Source organism: Ovis canadensis, chromosome 1 (assembly GCF_042477335.2).
Source record: "Ovis canadensis isolate MfBH-ARS-UI-01 breed Bighorn chromosome 1, ARS-UI_OviCan_v2, whole genome shotgun sequence".
Taxonomy (NCBI): domain Eukaryota; kingdom Metazoa; phylum Chordata; class Mammalia; order Artiodactyla; family Bovidae; genus Ovis; species Ovis canadensis.
The window spans coordinates 5,459,994-5,474,462 of record NC_091245.1 but is presented as its reverse complement, the minus strand read 5'-3'; the positions used below and the strand labels follow the sequence as shown (position 1 = coordinate 5,474,462).

The 14,469-nt window shown below is 44.1% G+C and overlaps 1 protein-coding gene across 5 annotated transcripts in view; it reads right to left on the bottom strand.

The window, feature by feature from the left end:
- Positions 1–14,469, bottom strand: part of IQCA1 (IQ motif containing with AAA domain 1) — a 184,209-nt gene that overhangs the window by 94,593 nt on the left and 75,147 nt on the right. For all 5 annotated transcript variants that reach the window (XR_011255947.1, XM_069584679.1, XM_069584688.1 and 2 more), the window contains 2 exons: positions 12,979–13,063; positions 3,306–3,428 (listed from right to left, as the gene is read on the bottom strand). Coding sequence is in view for 4 of the 5 variants with exons in the window: in XM_069584679.1 (XP_069440780.1) it covers positions 3,306–3,428; positions 12,979–13,063 (208 nt within the window). In the remaining variant the exon portion in view is untranslated. The remainder of the gene's footprint in view (positions 1–3,305; positions 3,429–12,978; positions 13,064–14,469) is intronic.

Here is a 14,469-nt window from a genome sequence, read left to right as displayed (position 1 = left end):
ATCCCCCCTCTCTCAGTCCGGATCCCTCTCTGCCTTGCTTAGTTCCCTTTCTAACCAGAGCTGCTCCTCTCCCTCCCTTCCCTTCAGGGAAATAAACCACCCTTACAGCCTCCCTCTCAGTGTTTCCAGGGAACCCCACCCAAAGGACCAGTTACTACTCTATTGATCTGCCTGTACCCCCCAAATTCTAACTCATTCTAAAAAAAAAAAACCCAAAAAGAGAACTCACTTGATACAGTTAATATTTAAAATCCTCCCCCACTTGGCAAGATAATTTTGAAGCAGTGCCTAATAGGGAACAGGGACAATTGGAAGAATTTCAATTTTATTCTAAGCATCTCTTCTTCTAAATATGCATGGGTGAGTTTGACACTTGCAAATTAAAACTCGCTGTTAGTGAAGCTTGTTCCATAAAAATCTGAAATTATCAGCTACACAATCTGGTCTTTGTTGAGTGACAGCATTTTATTAACTAGCTATTAAAGAGTCACTTAATGATGAATGGCTTTCTACAAGAAAAGCAAAGTTTGAGTACATCAGCATTTATGATATAGTTGCATATGATGGGGATAATCCTTCAGAATTACTTAGACATGAATTTATATGAAAAGTACAGGTCTACAAAGTGATAATGTGATTATTAAAATAGGAAATATCAATCTCTAAGAAGCCTTGGCACATTTAAATGATGTTGGTATGTTTCTTACAGATCAGATTATCTTTTCCATTGACTTAAAAAACATCCTATCCTGAAATCATTCCTAAAGCTATTCAAATCTTTATGTGGAAATCAGCATTTTGACCTGTAGAAAAAGATATCTATTATTGTTCATCCTGGTTAGAGGGTAAAAGGCAGGAGACAGAGTCAGCTAGCTTTGTTGGACTCACACAGGTATGAACTCAACCCTAATAACCACAAAGGCAGAGCTGCTCACTTATTCTTCTGAGTATTGTTCTAACACCTGGTCATCTATCAATCGCCAGCCCTACATATATAGTCAGAAAACTTGGCAAAGATCTCAGAAACATCTGAATATTTCAGCTAATCTCTATAAAGGGAAAACAGACCCTTTCCAAAATATCACACCGGTAACAAGGTTTAAAGCTTTGTAAGTCCATGAGATAAGGCGATAGCGTGGGGCTCCCAGGAAAGAAGACAGAAGTCAGCGGGTGGTTTATTGGGAATGTCCCCCAAGAGGGAGGGAGAGCAGCAGCAGCAGCCCCAGGCAGAGGGGGAGCTGAACTGGGCAGAGGAGGAGCCGAACTGCGCTGCGATGGTGAGAAATCAGGAGTTGATCCCATAGGGCACCCAGGAGCTGGGAGAACCTTTCAGAGTTGTCCTGGGCAGTGAGGGGCTGGGTCTCTGTACCCTAACTTATCCTTTTTTTTTTTTTTTAAAAGATGATTCTATTTCTTCGTTTAATTAATTTTTGGCAGCACCTCACAGCCTGTGGGATCTTGGTTCGCTAACCAGGGATCAGACCTGTGCCCCCTTGCAGTGGAAACACAGATTCTTAAACCACAAGACGCCAGGGACCCCCCCCTAAGGTGACTGGCCTTGAAGGCAGCTGGCCAGTGCGGGGTGGGTAACCTCACTTCGAGCACCTGCCGTAGACCCTGAACAGCTGCTGGGGAGGGACCGAGTGCAAGGGGTCAACACCCCATCCTATAGCTGGGGATGGAGCCCCTTGGTCCTGAGGGGGCGTCACAGGGACCGCGTGCATGCAGCATCCACTTCAGTGGAGAGGGGGAGACCAAGGAGAGGAGGGAGGGGGGCCTTTCTTCTTTCGTCCACGCAGCTAATAACAGAGTACCAGGGTTAGAGAGGGACAGGGCAGTGGGGGCAGCTGTGAGATTCCCGTTCATTGTGTGCAGGGGGCGAGCCCCCTCCTGCTGTGTTGGCCACGATCGAGCCCAGGAACTTTATTTATTTCTTGGCTTAGCTGGGTCTTCACTGCCGGGCTTTCTCTAGCTGTGGCGAGTAGGGGCTGCTCTTTGCTGCCCAGCGCAGGCGTCTCATTGTGGTGGCTTCTCCTGTTGCAGAGGGCGGTCTCCAGATGGGAGAGCTCAGTAGTTGTGGAGCATGGGTTTAACTGCCCCGCAGCACGTGGGATCAAAGCCGCGTCCCCTGTACTGGTAGGTGGATTCCTAACCACTGGGCCACCAGGGAAGCCCCACTGAGAAATTCTAAATGAGATGCTAGCTCTTATCACCATCGCGATACCTTGTGTTTTCATGGACTTCGGGGATTCCCGTTTGATACTCTCCATCACCCCCTCTCCCCTGCTTACAACTTTGGCCTCCTGGGTCCAGTCACTCCTGGATGATACACCCGGTCCTGTGTATTTCTCACTGTGACAGCTCCGGAGTTCCCAGGTGCCACCCACCACACCCGGAGAGCTGTCTCCCCCGTGGAGAAATCTGAGAGTCTGACTTCCAGGGGGAACCCGTCTCTGGGAATATGAGGAGCCTGGCCTTGGCCACCTGGGCTAGCGGTGGCTCTCTGCCTCTGGACGGAGTCACGGAGGGACATAACCTTTCAGGATGCACTCTGATTTAGGTCGGGCTTTTGGTCAGCCATGACATAGTATCTGGGCAAAAGGCTACAGCACACACATTCAGGTTTTCGGATGGTGCTACCTTCCAGCTGGAATTCTATTTCCCAAAGAAGGAGTCTATGTTGGAGAGAACCACCACCCTGGCAGGGGCCTCTCCACGTATGTGGGGGTAAAGACCCCTCCAATCGTGCCCAGGACATAGCACCTGCCTGCCTGCCCGCCCACCACCCAGCAACCCCACCACACGGGGCAGGCCCGGCCCGCAGTGACTCTGAACTCTGCTTTCCTTTGGGTATTAAGAAACAAATCCTGCTAAAAACAGGTCTGAGACGTCGACGTGAAGTGATAAATTGGAAGGAATACGCTTTGGCGGAATTAGACAGGATTGTTTTGACTTTGTAGTGGACATTTGGTTTGCCAAGAGAATTTCCTTATCTCCACCCTTGAGAAAAGATGAGTGGGATCATGTGTCTTTGAGGAATGAGCATTCAGAGCGATGGCATATGTGACTAATGTGAGGTGTCTGAGTTGTGGAGACCACTCCTCAGCCGAACAGGTATTTACAAGTCATAGAAACGATGACAAGTGACTGTCGACCGACATTTAAAGAAAAACGAAAGACAGCTGGGGGATAGCATGGTTTCCAAGGCAATGAGTGACTGTAGTCTCAACAGACTTGAGATGATTCCAAGGAGTCAAAGCAAAAAAGGAAAAAAGAAAACTCCCAATTTCTAAAACTCCAGATACCTTGTTTTTTTCCTTTGTCTCTTTCGCTTCCTTTTCTTTTTTTACTTTTTTTTCTTTCTTTTCCTTTTTCTTCTTTTTGGTTTTCTCCTCTTCGTCTTGGCTTGCAATAATATCATCAATAACCTGCAGAAAAACAAAATCATCATAGCACTTTAAGAGAGTCGGATCAAGAGGATTATCTTTCCGGAAGTGTTTGTGTGGGTCAGTGTCCCTTCTCTGCTCGGCTCCAAACCCTGCAGACCCAGCCTCCTGGCCTCTCCACTCTGCCTGCCGTCTGCCTCTGGCTGGATTCATCAGCAGAGGCAGTGGTGGGGCCTCAGATGGCAGGTGGAGAGAGAGAGACATTTCTGGACATTTCTGAATCCAGTTCCCTCCAGTTCAGAGCGGCTCTGACTCCCAGGGGTCCCACCAACACCCGGGGCAGGGTGGGGGGGGGGGTCTCGGCTTCATTAGCGTCTCAGCTACAGCCTGCTTCAGGCCTGCCCACGCCTCTTCCCCAAATGCCAGCGGAGAGCTCCTGTGCTCCTTACCTAGACTCCATACATCTCCTCTCGGAGCTGGTTTCTTTCATCTCTGATTTAATTTGTATTTCCTACAAAACCCCACTTATTGCCCTAAAATTTAAAATACTGGTTAGGAACTTCCCCAGTGGCCCAGTGGTTAAGGCTCCAGGCTTCCAATGGAGGGGGCCCAGTTGGAGAACTAAGATCTCACATGCAGAGCAGCATGGCCAAAATAAATACAGAAAATAACAATAAGACAATAAAATAATTTTTAAAGAATACAGTATTGATTAAAAATACCTCGTTCACATAGGATTAGCATCATTGGAGAATTAGTGGAAGTTTGCAAAAAAACCCACATGTGCTAACTTGCTTCAGTGGTGTCCAACTCTTTGTGATCCCATGGACTGTAGCCCGCCAGGCTCCTCTGTCCATGGGATTCTCCAGGCATGCTGGAGTGGGTGGCCATGCCCTCCTCCGGGGGATCTTCCCGACTGGGGGATCAAACCCACATCTCATGTCTCCTGCATTGGCAGGCGGGTTCTTTACCACTAGTGCCATCTGGGAAGGCAAAAAAACCCATATGATTCCATTCAATATGATAAATATTCACTGAGCGCTCACTTGCTGTGAATTCTGGGAGGTAAAACAGTGACCCCGACGGAACACACACCCTGTTGGACCCTCGGGCTTTGCTCATCACTGATCACGTGACTGAGACAAGTGGCAGCACCTCTGAGACCCAGTTTCCTCCGCTCTAAAATGAAATCAGCACTTCCATCCGGACCACGCACAGTCACCAGGCATGGTTCCAAGAGCTTCACAAAGGTGAGCTCGTTTACTGCCGAGCACATTTACTGCGCACAGTCCCATGCGCACAACTAGTAAGTGGCTTGAGCTGGGATTCAAACAGTGCAAATCGGGACGACCTGCATAACGTAGAAAGTAAAGAGGCAAGATGCCAAACCATAGTTATACATTTAGCCTTCAGTGTAAAATGCAACTAGTTAAAAACATGAAAAAAATAATACTTCACCGTTTCATGATACATATATGTGTAGTTAAAAGTGTAAGAGGTGGGGAAACGGTGGTGAAACAGTGGCAGACTTTATTTTTAGGGGCTCCAAAATCACTGCAGATGGTGACTGCAGCCATGAAATTAAAAGACACGTACTCCTTGGAAGAAAAGCTGTAACAAATCTAGACAGCATATTAAAAAGCAGAGACATTACTTTGCCAACAAAGGTCCATCTAGTCAAAGCAATGGTTTTGCCAGTAGTCATGTATGGATGTGAGAGTTGGACCATAAAGAAAGCTGAGCACCAAAGAACTGATGCTTTTGAACTGTGCTGTTGGAGAAGACTCTCGAGAGTCCCTTGGACTGCAAGGAGATCCAACCAGTCCATCCTAAAGGAAATCAGTCCTGAATGTTCACTGGAAGGACTGATGCAGAAGCTGAAGCTCCAGTCTTTGGGGACCTGAAGCAAAGAGCCGACTCATTGGAAAAGACCCTGATGCTGGGAAAGATTGAGGGCAGGAGGGGAAAGAGGACGACAGAGGATGACATGGTTGGATGGCATCACTGACTCAACGGACATGAGGAGTTGGTGATGGACAGGGAGGCCTGGCGTGCTGCAACTCATGGGGTTGCCAAGAGTCAGACACGACTGAGCAACTGAACTGAACTGGAAGGGTAAGAAATGTAAGAGAATGACACACACCAAATTCACTCCAGTGGTTACTTTTGGAGAGCAAGCTAAAAAGGGCTAATATTGGACTTCCTTGGTGGCCCAGTGGTCCAGTGGTTAAGACTCTGCCTGCCAATGTAGGAAACACTGCTCCCTGGTCTGGGAAGATCCCACACGCTGCAGGGCAAGTAAGTCCCTGCGCCCAACTACTGAAGCCCATGCTCTCTAGAGCCTGTGCTCCACAACAAGAGAAGGCGCCGCAATGAGGACCCTGAGCACCACAGACTCAGGGCAGCTCCGGCTCGCCTGCCTAAACTAGAGAAAATCCCGAGCTGCAGTGTAGACCCAGCACAGCCAAGTTAATCACTGGTGGCTCAGTGGTAAAGAATTCGTTTGCAACGCAGGAGATGTGGGTTCCATCCCTGGGTAGGGAAGATCCCTTGGAGAAGGAAATGGCAACCCATTTCCAGTATTCTTGCCTGGAGAATCCATGGACAGAGGTGCCTGCAGGGCTACAGTCCATGGCATCACTGAAGAGTCAGATATGATTTAGTGACTAAACAACGCTAAATAAATAAATAAAATTTTAAAAGGGCTAATATCATTTTACCGTGTGTGCCATGCTAAAGCATTCTCCTGGGATCAAGTGTACACTGATTATGCCTTAGTGTGATTTACTGAAATGCTGAGGTTTATTTTCTAATATTGAATTTTTAAATTCATAGCTATGTTGTTTTTAGGAGCTTAATTCACACCTTTAAAAGTGTTCATAACAGCTTTATCATGAACAAAGTAAGATATTTAGGCACCAGCTGGACTTAAAAAAACTGTAGTCCTGTGTCCACGTCCATATTCTCCTGAGGCTCACCCACCTCTGAAGCTTCTAGTGAAGATCCTGGGTAGGGGAGGCTCAGAGAGGTGGTGTACAGAGGTGAGAGGTGACGTACGTGTTGTGTACACTATTTGGTAATAAAAAGGGTGTCTTTAGACAGGATTGAAAGTCCCTTGTCAGAATAGCAATGTTATCCTTGGGGGTGAGACTCACCTCAACTCACAGAACCAAACTATGGCTGCCAGGACCTTCATGCTCTGGTGCACTTATGGAAAATGGACATGTTTTGGCCTTTGGAAGTTTGGAAACTTTCAGAAACATATATAATATATATGTATAAAATATATAGTATAAATATATGTGTCTGAAAAGAGGATAAAATCCTTATTGTGAGCCAATACAATTCAGTGCATCAACCGTGTGTTTCACCTAGATCCTTACCCAGTTTATTATTTTCAAAAGACAAAATATCAACACCATCCACACTTCAGAAATTACGAACAAGCGTGTAGTGAAACGTTTCCTCCCCACTCATAACTTATTTGACCCAAACGGAAGTCAAGGCTATCACCAATCTTTTGCTATTACCCGCAAAGCTGCCAGGGATTGACGAATGCAAATGTCACCTTGCAAGTATGTGGGCATGTCTTCTGGATAATTCCTAGGAGGAGAAACGCTGGATCACAGGCATGTACAAGACTGTGAAACTGCCCCAGCGGGCTGTGCTAATTCACACTCCGCCAGCGACGCGGGCGAGCCCGCGCTTTCCCACATGCTCACTGACACAGTGCTTGTGTTTGCCAGCTGAACGGGTGAAAAACGGCATGTCATCGGAGTTGTTTCGTTTTTTCGTATAGGTGCCAACGTTGAATTTATTTGGCTTGTGCTCTCCGACTATAGCAAAATCTCCCAGAATTAGAGATGCGCTTTAGTGCCCGTGAAGTCAGCCATCGTGTTTGGAAAATCGAGGGGCCTGAATCTGGCTTGCTGCCTATTTTCTTTCTGAAGATATAGGTCCAATTCTGTTGAGGCGTATTTTACATTCTCTGCATTTACCCATCCATGTGGACAAGTCGGTCATTTTTAGTGAGTCTATCGCATCGTGCAACCATCACTGTAAATCAGTTTTAACACATCTCATCATTCCACTAAGATTCCCCTGTGTTACTTAATCGTTTCCCTCTCCTGCCCTTCTTGTTCCGCACGAATCTACCCTCTGCTTCCATGGATTTACTCTTTTTCGACATTTCCTATAAATGGAATCACATACTACGTGGTCTCTCGTGCGTGGCTCCTTTCATGGTTCAGCGAGCTTTTGAGGTTCACCCCAGTTGTGTTGTTGTTCAGTTGCTAAGTCGTGTCCAGTTCTTTGCAACCCCATGGACTGCAGCCTGCCAGGCTTCCCTGTCCTTCATTATCTCCTGGAGCTTGCTCAGATTCACGTCCACTGAGTCGCTGACTCCACCCAACCATCTCATCCTCTGCCACTCCCTTTCCTTGGGCTTTTTCCTTCTGTTTGCTCCTTTTATACTGCTGAGTACCATCCCGTTGCACAGCTATTCCACATCTCACCTACCCATTCACCAATGGATGGGAATGTAGGTTGTTTCGAACATTTGGCTATTATGAGCAATGCTCCTATGAATATTCATGTACATTTTCTGTGTGTGGGCATACGTTTTCATTCCTCTTGGATAAAGTCCTAAGAGTGGAACAGAACTGCTGAGTTATTTGGTGAATTTGTGTTTAACTTTTAAGAAACTGACAGACTGGTTTTCCAACGTGGATGCACCATTTTATGTCCCCCACAGTGTAGGAGGGTTCCTTCTTCTTGACATCCACAACATTTGTTACCGTCTTTTATTATTAGTACATCACCCTAGTGTTATGAAATGACACCTCATTGTAGTTTTAACTTTCATCTTCCTAATGACACGGAGAAGGCAATGGCACCCCACTCCAGTATTCTTGCCTGCAGAATCCCATGGATGGAGGAGCCTGGTAGGCTGCAGTCCATGGGGTCGCAAAGAGTCGGACACGACTGAGTGACTTCACTGTCACCTTTCACTTTCCTGCATTCGAGAAGGAAATGGCAACCCACTCCAGTGTTCTTGCCTGGAGAATCCCAGGAACAGAGGAGCCTGGTGGGCTGCCCTCTATGGGGTCGCACAGAGTCGGACACGACTGACGCGACTCAGCAGCAGCAGCAGCAGCAATGACAAGTGGTGTTGAGCATCTTTCAATGTGCTTATTAGCCATTTATCTGTATTGTCTTATGAGCTGTCTTTTTGAGTCTTTTGCCCATTTTTAAGAATTGTCTGTCTTATTACTGAGATGTAAGAGTTCTTTGTACATTTTGGATACAAATCCTTTATCAAGTGTAAGTTTTCAATTATCATCTCCCAGCCTGTTCTTGTATTTGCATTTTCTTAACGGGGTCTTTCTGGATGGCATCACCGACTCGATGGACGTGAGTCTGAGTGAACTCTGGGAGTCGGTGATGGACAGCGAGGCCTGGCGTGCTGTGATTCATGGGGTCGCAGAGTCAGACAGGACTGAGTGACTGAACTAAACTGAACTGAATGGTGTCTCTGGAAGCCCCAAAGTTTTGAATTTTGATGAGGTTCAATCTATCAGTTTTGTCTGTCAGTATAGCTTTGATCTGCATTTCCTTTATATGGTGGGGTTGATCTTTTCATATGTTGAACATTTTTTATTATATTTAAAATCCATTCAGATTTTCATTTCTGAGAACTTGTCTGTTCATATCTTTTGGCTTTAAAAATATTGGGTTGCTGAGTTTTTTTTCTTATAGAGCTATAGGAGCTCTTTATATATTAGAAAAATGATCTCTTATCTGTGATACTCATCACAAACAATTCTTGCAGGGTGTCATCTGTCATTTGACTTTACTTGGCGTCAGTTTTGCCATGGAGGCTAAAAATATTTTTTTAATGTAGTTTAAGTCATCTTTTTTTTCTTTTATGACTCCCGGGTGGTGCAACAGAGGTAAAAAGGTCTTTTCCACTCTGAGGTTATGACACATTTCTTTGTTGGCTGCTTTTAGTTCTTTTGTGCTTTTGTTTTGTTTGATATTTAAATCTTTTTTGATCCATTTGGAATCGTTCTGGGGTAAAGTATAAAGAGACAGAGATTTAATTTTCTTCTTTTCCAGTTGACAACCTGGTTATTATCATCCCATTCATTAAATGGTCCTTTTACTTTTCCTTATACAAGAAGGATGACAGGCTTCTTTATTATATACTAAATTTCCACGTGTATTTGGATATATTTCTTGACTTTCTGTTCTTTTTCATCTAATCATCTGCCTGTACCAATGGGCTCTTAAAAACACGTTTTAATACCTGGCAGGGCTGGTTCCTCCTCATTACCCTTCATTCTCAGAATTTTACTAGTTATTCCTGGTTATTTACTTTCTGCCCAAAGTTTAAAATCAAATTAGTCACCCTCTGCATGCTCTGACTCCCTACTCCAACAAAATGCTATTGGTATTTTTATTTGGGTCGTATTATATGTATAAACTATGTTTCAGAGAGCTAAAGCATTTATAACATTGAACATTCCTACCTAAGAACACAATATGCTTTTCCATCTGCTCAATTTCATTTTTCAGAACGTTTTAAGCTTTTATTTACACATATCACACATTTATTATTTTTTCCTGGATGTTTTATCTTTGTGTCATTGTTGCTGTTTGTAAATGGACTCTTCTTCTATTTTCTAAATGTAGCTGCTGTTTGAACATACAAAAGCTTTCTCTTTCTGATTATTAATTTTGTAACTCCTCATCTTCTCATGTTAAGGGTTTTTTTTTTTTCAGTTTATTCTCTTTGCTTTTCTAAGTACAGAACATATCTGCAAAAAGTGATCCTCTTCCCTCTTCCATTCCAATTTATTGCTCAATGTTCTTTCTCTTGTCTAAGAGTGTTCAATAGATCCTGTTCATCAATGGTGATGATGGCTATCCTTGCATTTTTCATGACATCAGTGTGTTTCTTGTGAATTTCTCTAAGCGTGATATTAACTTGTGACCTAAAAAATATTTTGTCATGTTAAAGAAGTATCCATGTATTCCATTTTTCTCTTATTTTCTTAATATCAAGAATGGGAGCTGACTCTGTACAATGCCTTTCAGCACCCACAGTGATGAGCTTATGGTTTTCCCTTTCAGATCTGTTTAGATAAAGCAATGTATTCACAGATATCCAAAACACCACCATGCTGACATTCTGGAATAAACACCACTTGGCTGCATTGTTTTGCTAATATTTCACTTTGAATTTTTGAATTAATACTCAAAAGTACGATTGATCTGAGGTTCTTTATATTCCATCTTTTGTGGGATTTGGCATCAATGTGATTATACTCACTTCATTGGAACTTTTTTTATTGTTTTGTTTTTTTACAAATATAAATGACTACACACAGGCGTGCCATAATGATTATGCTTGGTCTATCTTTTCAGCTTCCTCCCCTTCCTCTTTCTGCTTCTACTCCCCTCCTCCTCCCCTTCCTCATTAGTAACAACTGCTAAGATTCCCTGAACAATTTCAGAGGGCCAGACTCTGCTCTGAGTACATTACACGTTTCATCTCATCTAATGACTCCTCAGCCCAGGGAGGCAGGTCTTGCTGGTATCTGCATCCACAAAGAAAGCTGAGGCACAGCAGGTCAGACCCTTGCCTAAGGCTGCAGACCCAGTGGAGCTGTGATTCTGCACCACAAGGCTGTCCTGACTCTTCACTCGTCTGCCTTTTTAAAAAAGTGTCTGTCTTGTTTATTTGGCCATGCTGGGTCTTAGGTGTGGCAATCGGGATCTTTAGTTGCGGCATGAGAACTCCACTAGCTGTGGCAGGTGGGATCCAGTTCCCTGACCAGGGACTGAACCCTGGTCCAATCTGGGCCCTCCGCAGGGCAAGCTCTTAGCTCTTAGCCACTGGACCACCAGGGAAGCCCCTCACCTGCCTTTTAAAATCATGCTACTGCGTGGCCCCCACTGCCTTGTGTATTAATTCTAGCGTATTAACCAGATGTCCTCAGTTTTCTTTTGCTTTTAGTCTGACTGGACATTAACGCTACTTTCGAGAGTTTCCAATGGACAATTTAGACATTCCACCAACATTCCTAATTCTGTAATTGTTACCTTTCTAAACTGACATGAAACACGTCTGGCTGCCTGCCAGGGGCTTTCAAGACACAACCTGTGCTGGCTAATTTAGCTGGAGGGACAAGACCTAAACACGTAAGAAAGTGAAGTAACAGCACATCAAAATGACAGTGGCTCTAGACGGGGCTTGATGCACGGCCCCCAAGAGGGTGCCTATTAAGCGGGGAGGAGGACAGGAGGGTGGAGAGAAGGCTTTGGCAGCTGACGCTGGCTTCTGACAGGGGGCTGGAAGAGGCGAGTTTCCGCCTGACCTCGAGGGCTCAGGCAGAGGAGTGGAGGGAGCCAGGGACGCTGACCGCAGGGTCGGCAGTACTGACGCGCTCTCCCCTACAGCGTGGCTTTCACCATTGCTTAGTTAGCACTTCACGCCACTTAACTAATTAACCAACCAACAGACACTGGGCTACCCTGGTGGCTCAGAAAGTCAAGAATCTGCCCGCAATGCCGGAGACCCAGGTTTGATCCCTGGGTCGGGAAGATCCCCTAGAGAAGGGAATGGCAACTCATGCCAGTGTCCTTGCTTGGAGAATCCATGGACGGAGGAGCCTGGCGGGTTGCAGTCCATGGGGTTGAAAAGAGTTGGTCACGACTGAATGACTAACGCAACACACGTTAGCCTGGTTTCTTCTTTGTCAATGCTGTGAACAGTGCAGACGAGAACAGCTTTTTCGGTTATCTGTGGCAAGAGTCAGCAAATCCTATCACGTGGGCCAACTGCGGCCTGCTGCCCATGTTTGTATATAAAGTTTTACTGGAACACAGCCGTTCCTTTTCATTTACATATTATCTGTGCTTTCAGGTTATAATGGCAGAGTTACTTACTATTTCTCTGCTAATGGAAAAAGTTTGCTGTTCCCCTATGGCAAGTTCCCTATGGGAACTTGTCTTCTTATTTCCTTAGTATAAATTCCTTAAATAGCATGTATGGGTCAAAGGGTATACTTAATAAACATTTTGATATATACTCATTCCAGGGCCCTCAAAAAACGTCATGCTAATTTATGTATCCAGCTACAATGTTCGGGAGTGACTTTTCCCCATGTGTCTGCCCACTCCAATTATTATCACAATCTAAAAATTTTAGCAATCCGACAGGGGAAAGGAGATAGAGTAACATCACTTTATATTTAAGTTTCCTTCCCAGAGAGTTTTTAAAAATTAATGTTTTTTAATAAGTTAATATTTTTTTGCCTTCTTTTCTACCGAGGTGTTCAGGTCCCATGCTCATCGCTTACTAAGATGAGAATCACATGTTGTCATATAGCCTTCAAAGACAGGAGAAAGCATGAATTTCATTAAGAAAAGTTCGAAAGTACATTAACTGATGAACATCAAAAGTATTTCCGTGTAAACATCTGTAGGGAAATAACCAAGACCTAATAACCCTGCAAACTCATGAATCCTAAGGTTTAAAGGATTGCAATTATGATATAGCTACATTTTATCTCTCAAGCATCTGTACCTGTTGCGGGGTCTTATTGGAAAAAATAATAGCAGAACCTCCTTCTTCTTCGTTAGGGTAGTCAGGAAAAGTGCCCGTTAAGTTCCTGAGGAGGAAAAAAAAGACAGAGTAAACATCCAGGAGCGCAGCCCTCTCTGCTACATTCCCGACGAGCTGGCTCTGCTCAAGCTCACTGAAATGAGTGATAGTTATTAGGATGGGGCTCCCTGCCAGTTGCTGGCCGGACATGCAGTCTCTAAGGACCTGGTGACATTCAGAAGCAGGTTTCTCTCCTCAAAGCAATTGTTACTCTGAGTCAGACCTCTCTCCTTAAAGCAGACTGTACTCTTCTGCCTTTTCTTTTTTTTTTAATTATTGCAATACTCCATGCTTGTGTTAAGAATGACGACAGAAGCACAAATTATTTCTTCCTGTTTTAAAATGTAGGATAAACACAGGATTTTGAAATAAAACAGAAACATGGCGTTGTTCAAATTACAGACTTGGTCCTCGTGCATGACATAGGCACGCATGCTTTAGATTTCAGTGAGTCTGAGCCCCACATGTTAAGAGACAGGAATAGTCATTGTTTTCTGTAACCATATAGTTCTATGTTTTAAAAGGCAGAGTTTGAAATTTAATGTTGAGAAATTTCAGAAGGGATACAAAGTTAATTTTTCCAAGAGAAACTGCCTGGACACCAGTGTTATATTTATTCCATATAGAGAAAGAAAACATTTATCAAGTTAGTTCCATTAATCCAGAATCTAAGAGTTAGTAAGATGCCCATGCTCACGATGACTCCTTATTCTCAAACTTTTGGCCTTAGTTGCTCTTGACACTCTTTTTTAAAAAAACAAGTTCTATTTATTTATTTTAAAAATTCTTGGCTGCACCCTGCATCAGCTGGGATCTTAGTTCTCTGACCGGGGATCAAACTTGCACCCCCTGCATTGAAAGGCAGAGTCTTAACCACTGGAGCACTTGGGAAGTCCCACTCTTGACACGCTTGATAATTTTTGATGATCCCCAAAGCTTTTGTTTATGTGAGTTCTAGCTATTGATAGTTACTGTAATAGATATTAAAATGGCAACCTTTCTAAAATATGCATTTTCATTAAAAACAACTATAATAAACCCATTAGGTGTTCACATAAGTAACATTTTTAATGAAGAATATATTTTCCATGAGAAAAAATTAGAAGAGTGCTAGTGTTCCGGCTCCTAGTAGAACCTAGCAGGATGCTTATATATGCTTCTGTATTCAACCTGCTGCAATATGTTGTTTTGGTTGAAGTGTAGAAAGAAAATCTGGCCTCACAAGGATGTGTAATTAGAAAAGAGAGGAAAGTTTTAACAGCCTTTTAGATAGCTGTGAATATTCTGCTTTGACTCCACACCACAGCTTGATGAACGGTAGCCTCCTAAAGGCTGGTGGTGATGCAGAATCTGAAACCTTATCAAGAACTTTGCCTTCCCTGCTACATTGAAAGTCATGTGTCTTTGTGCGCG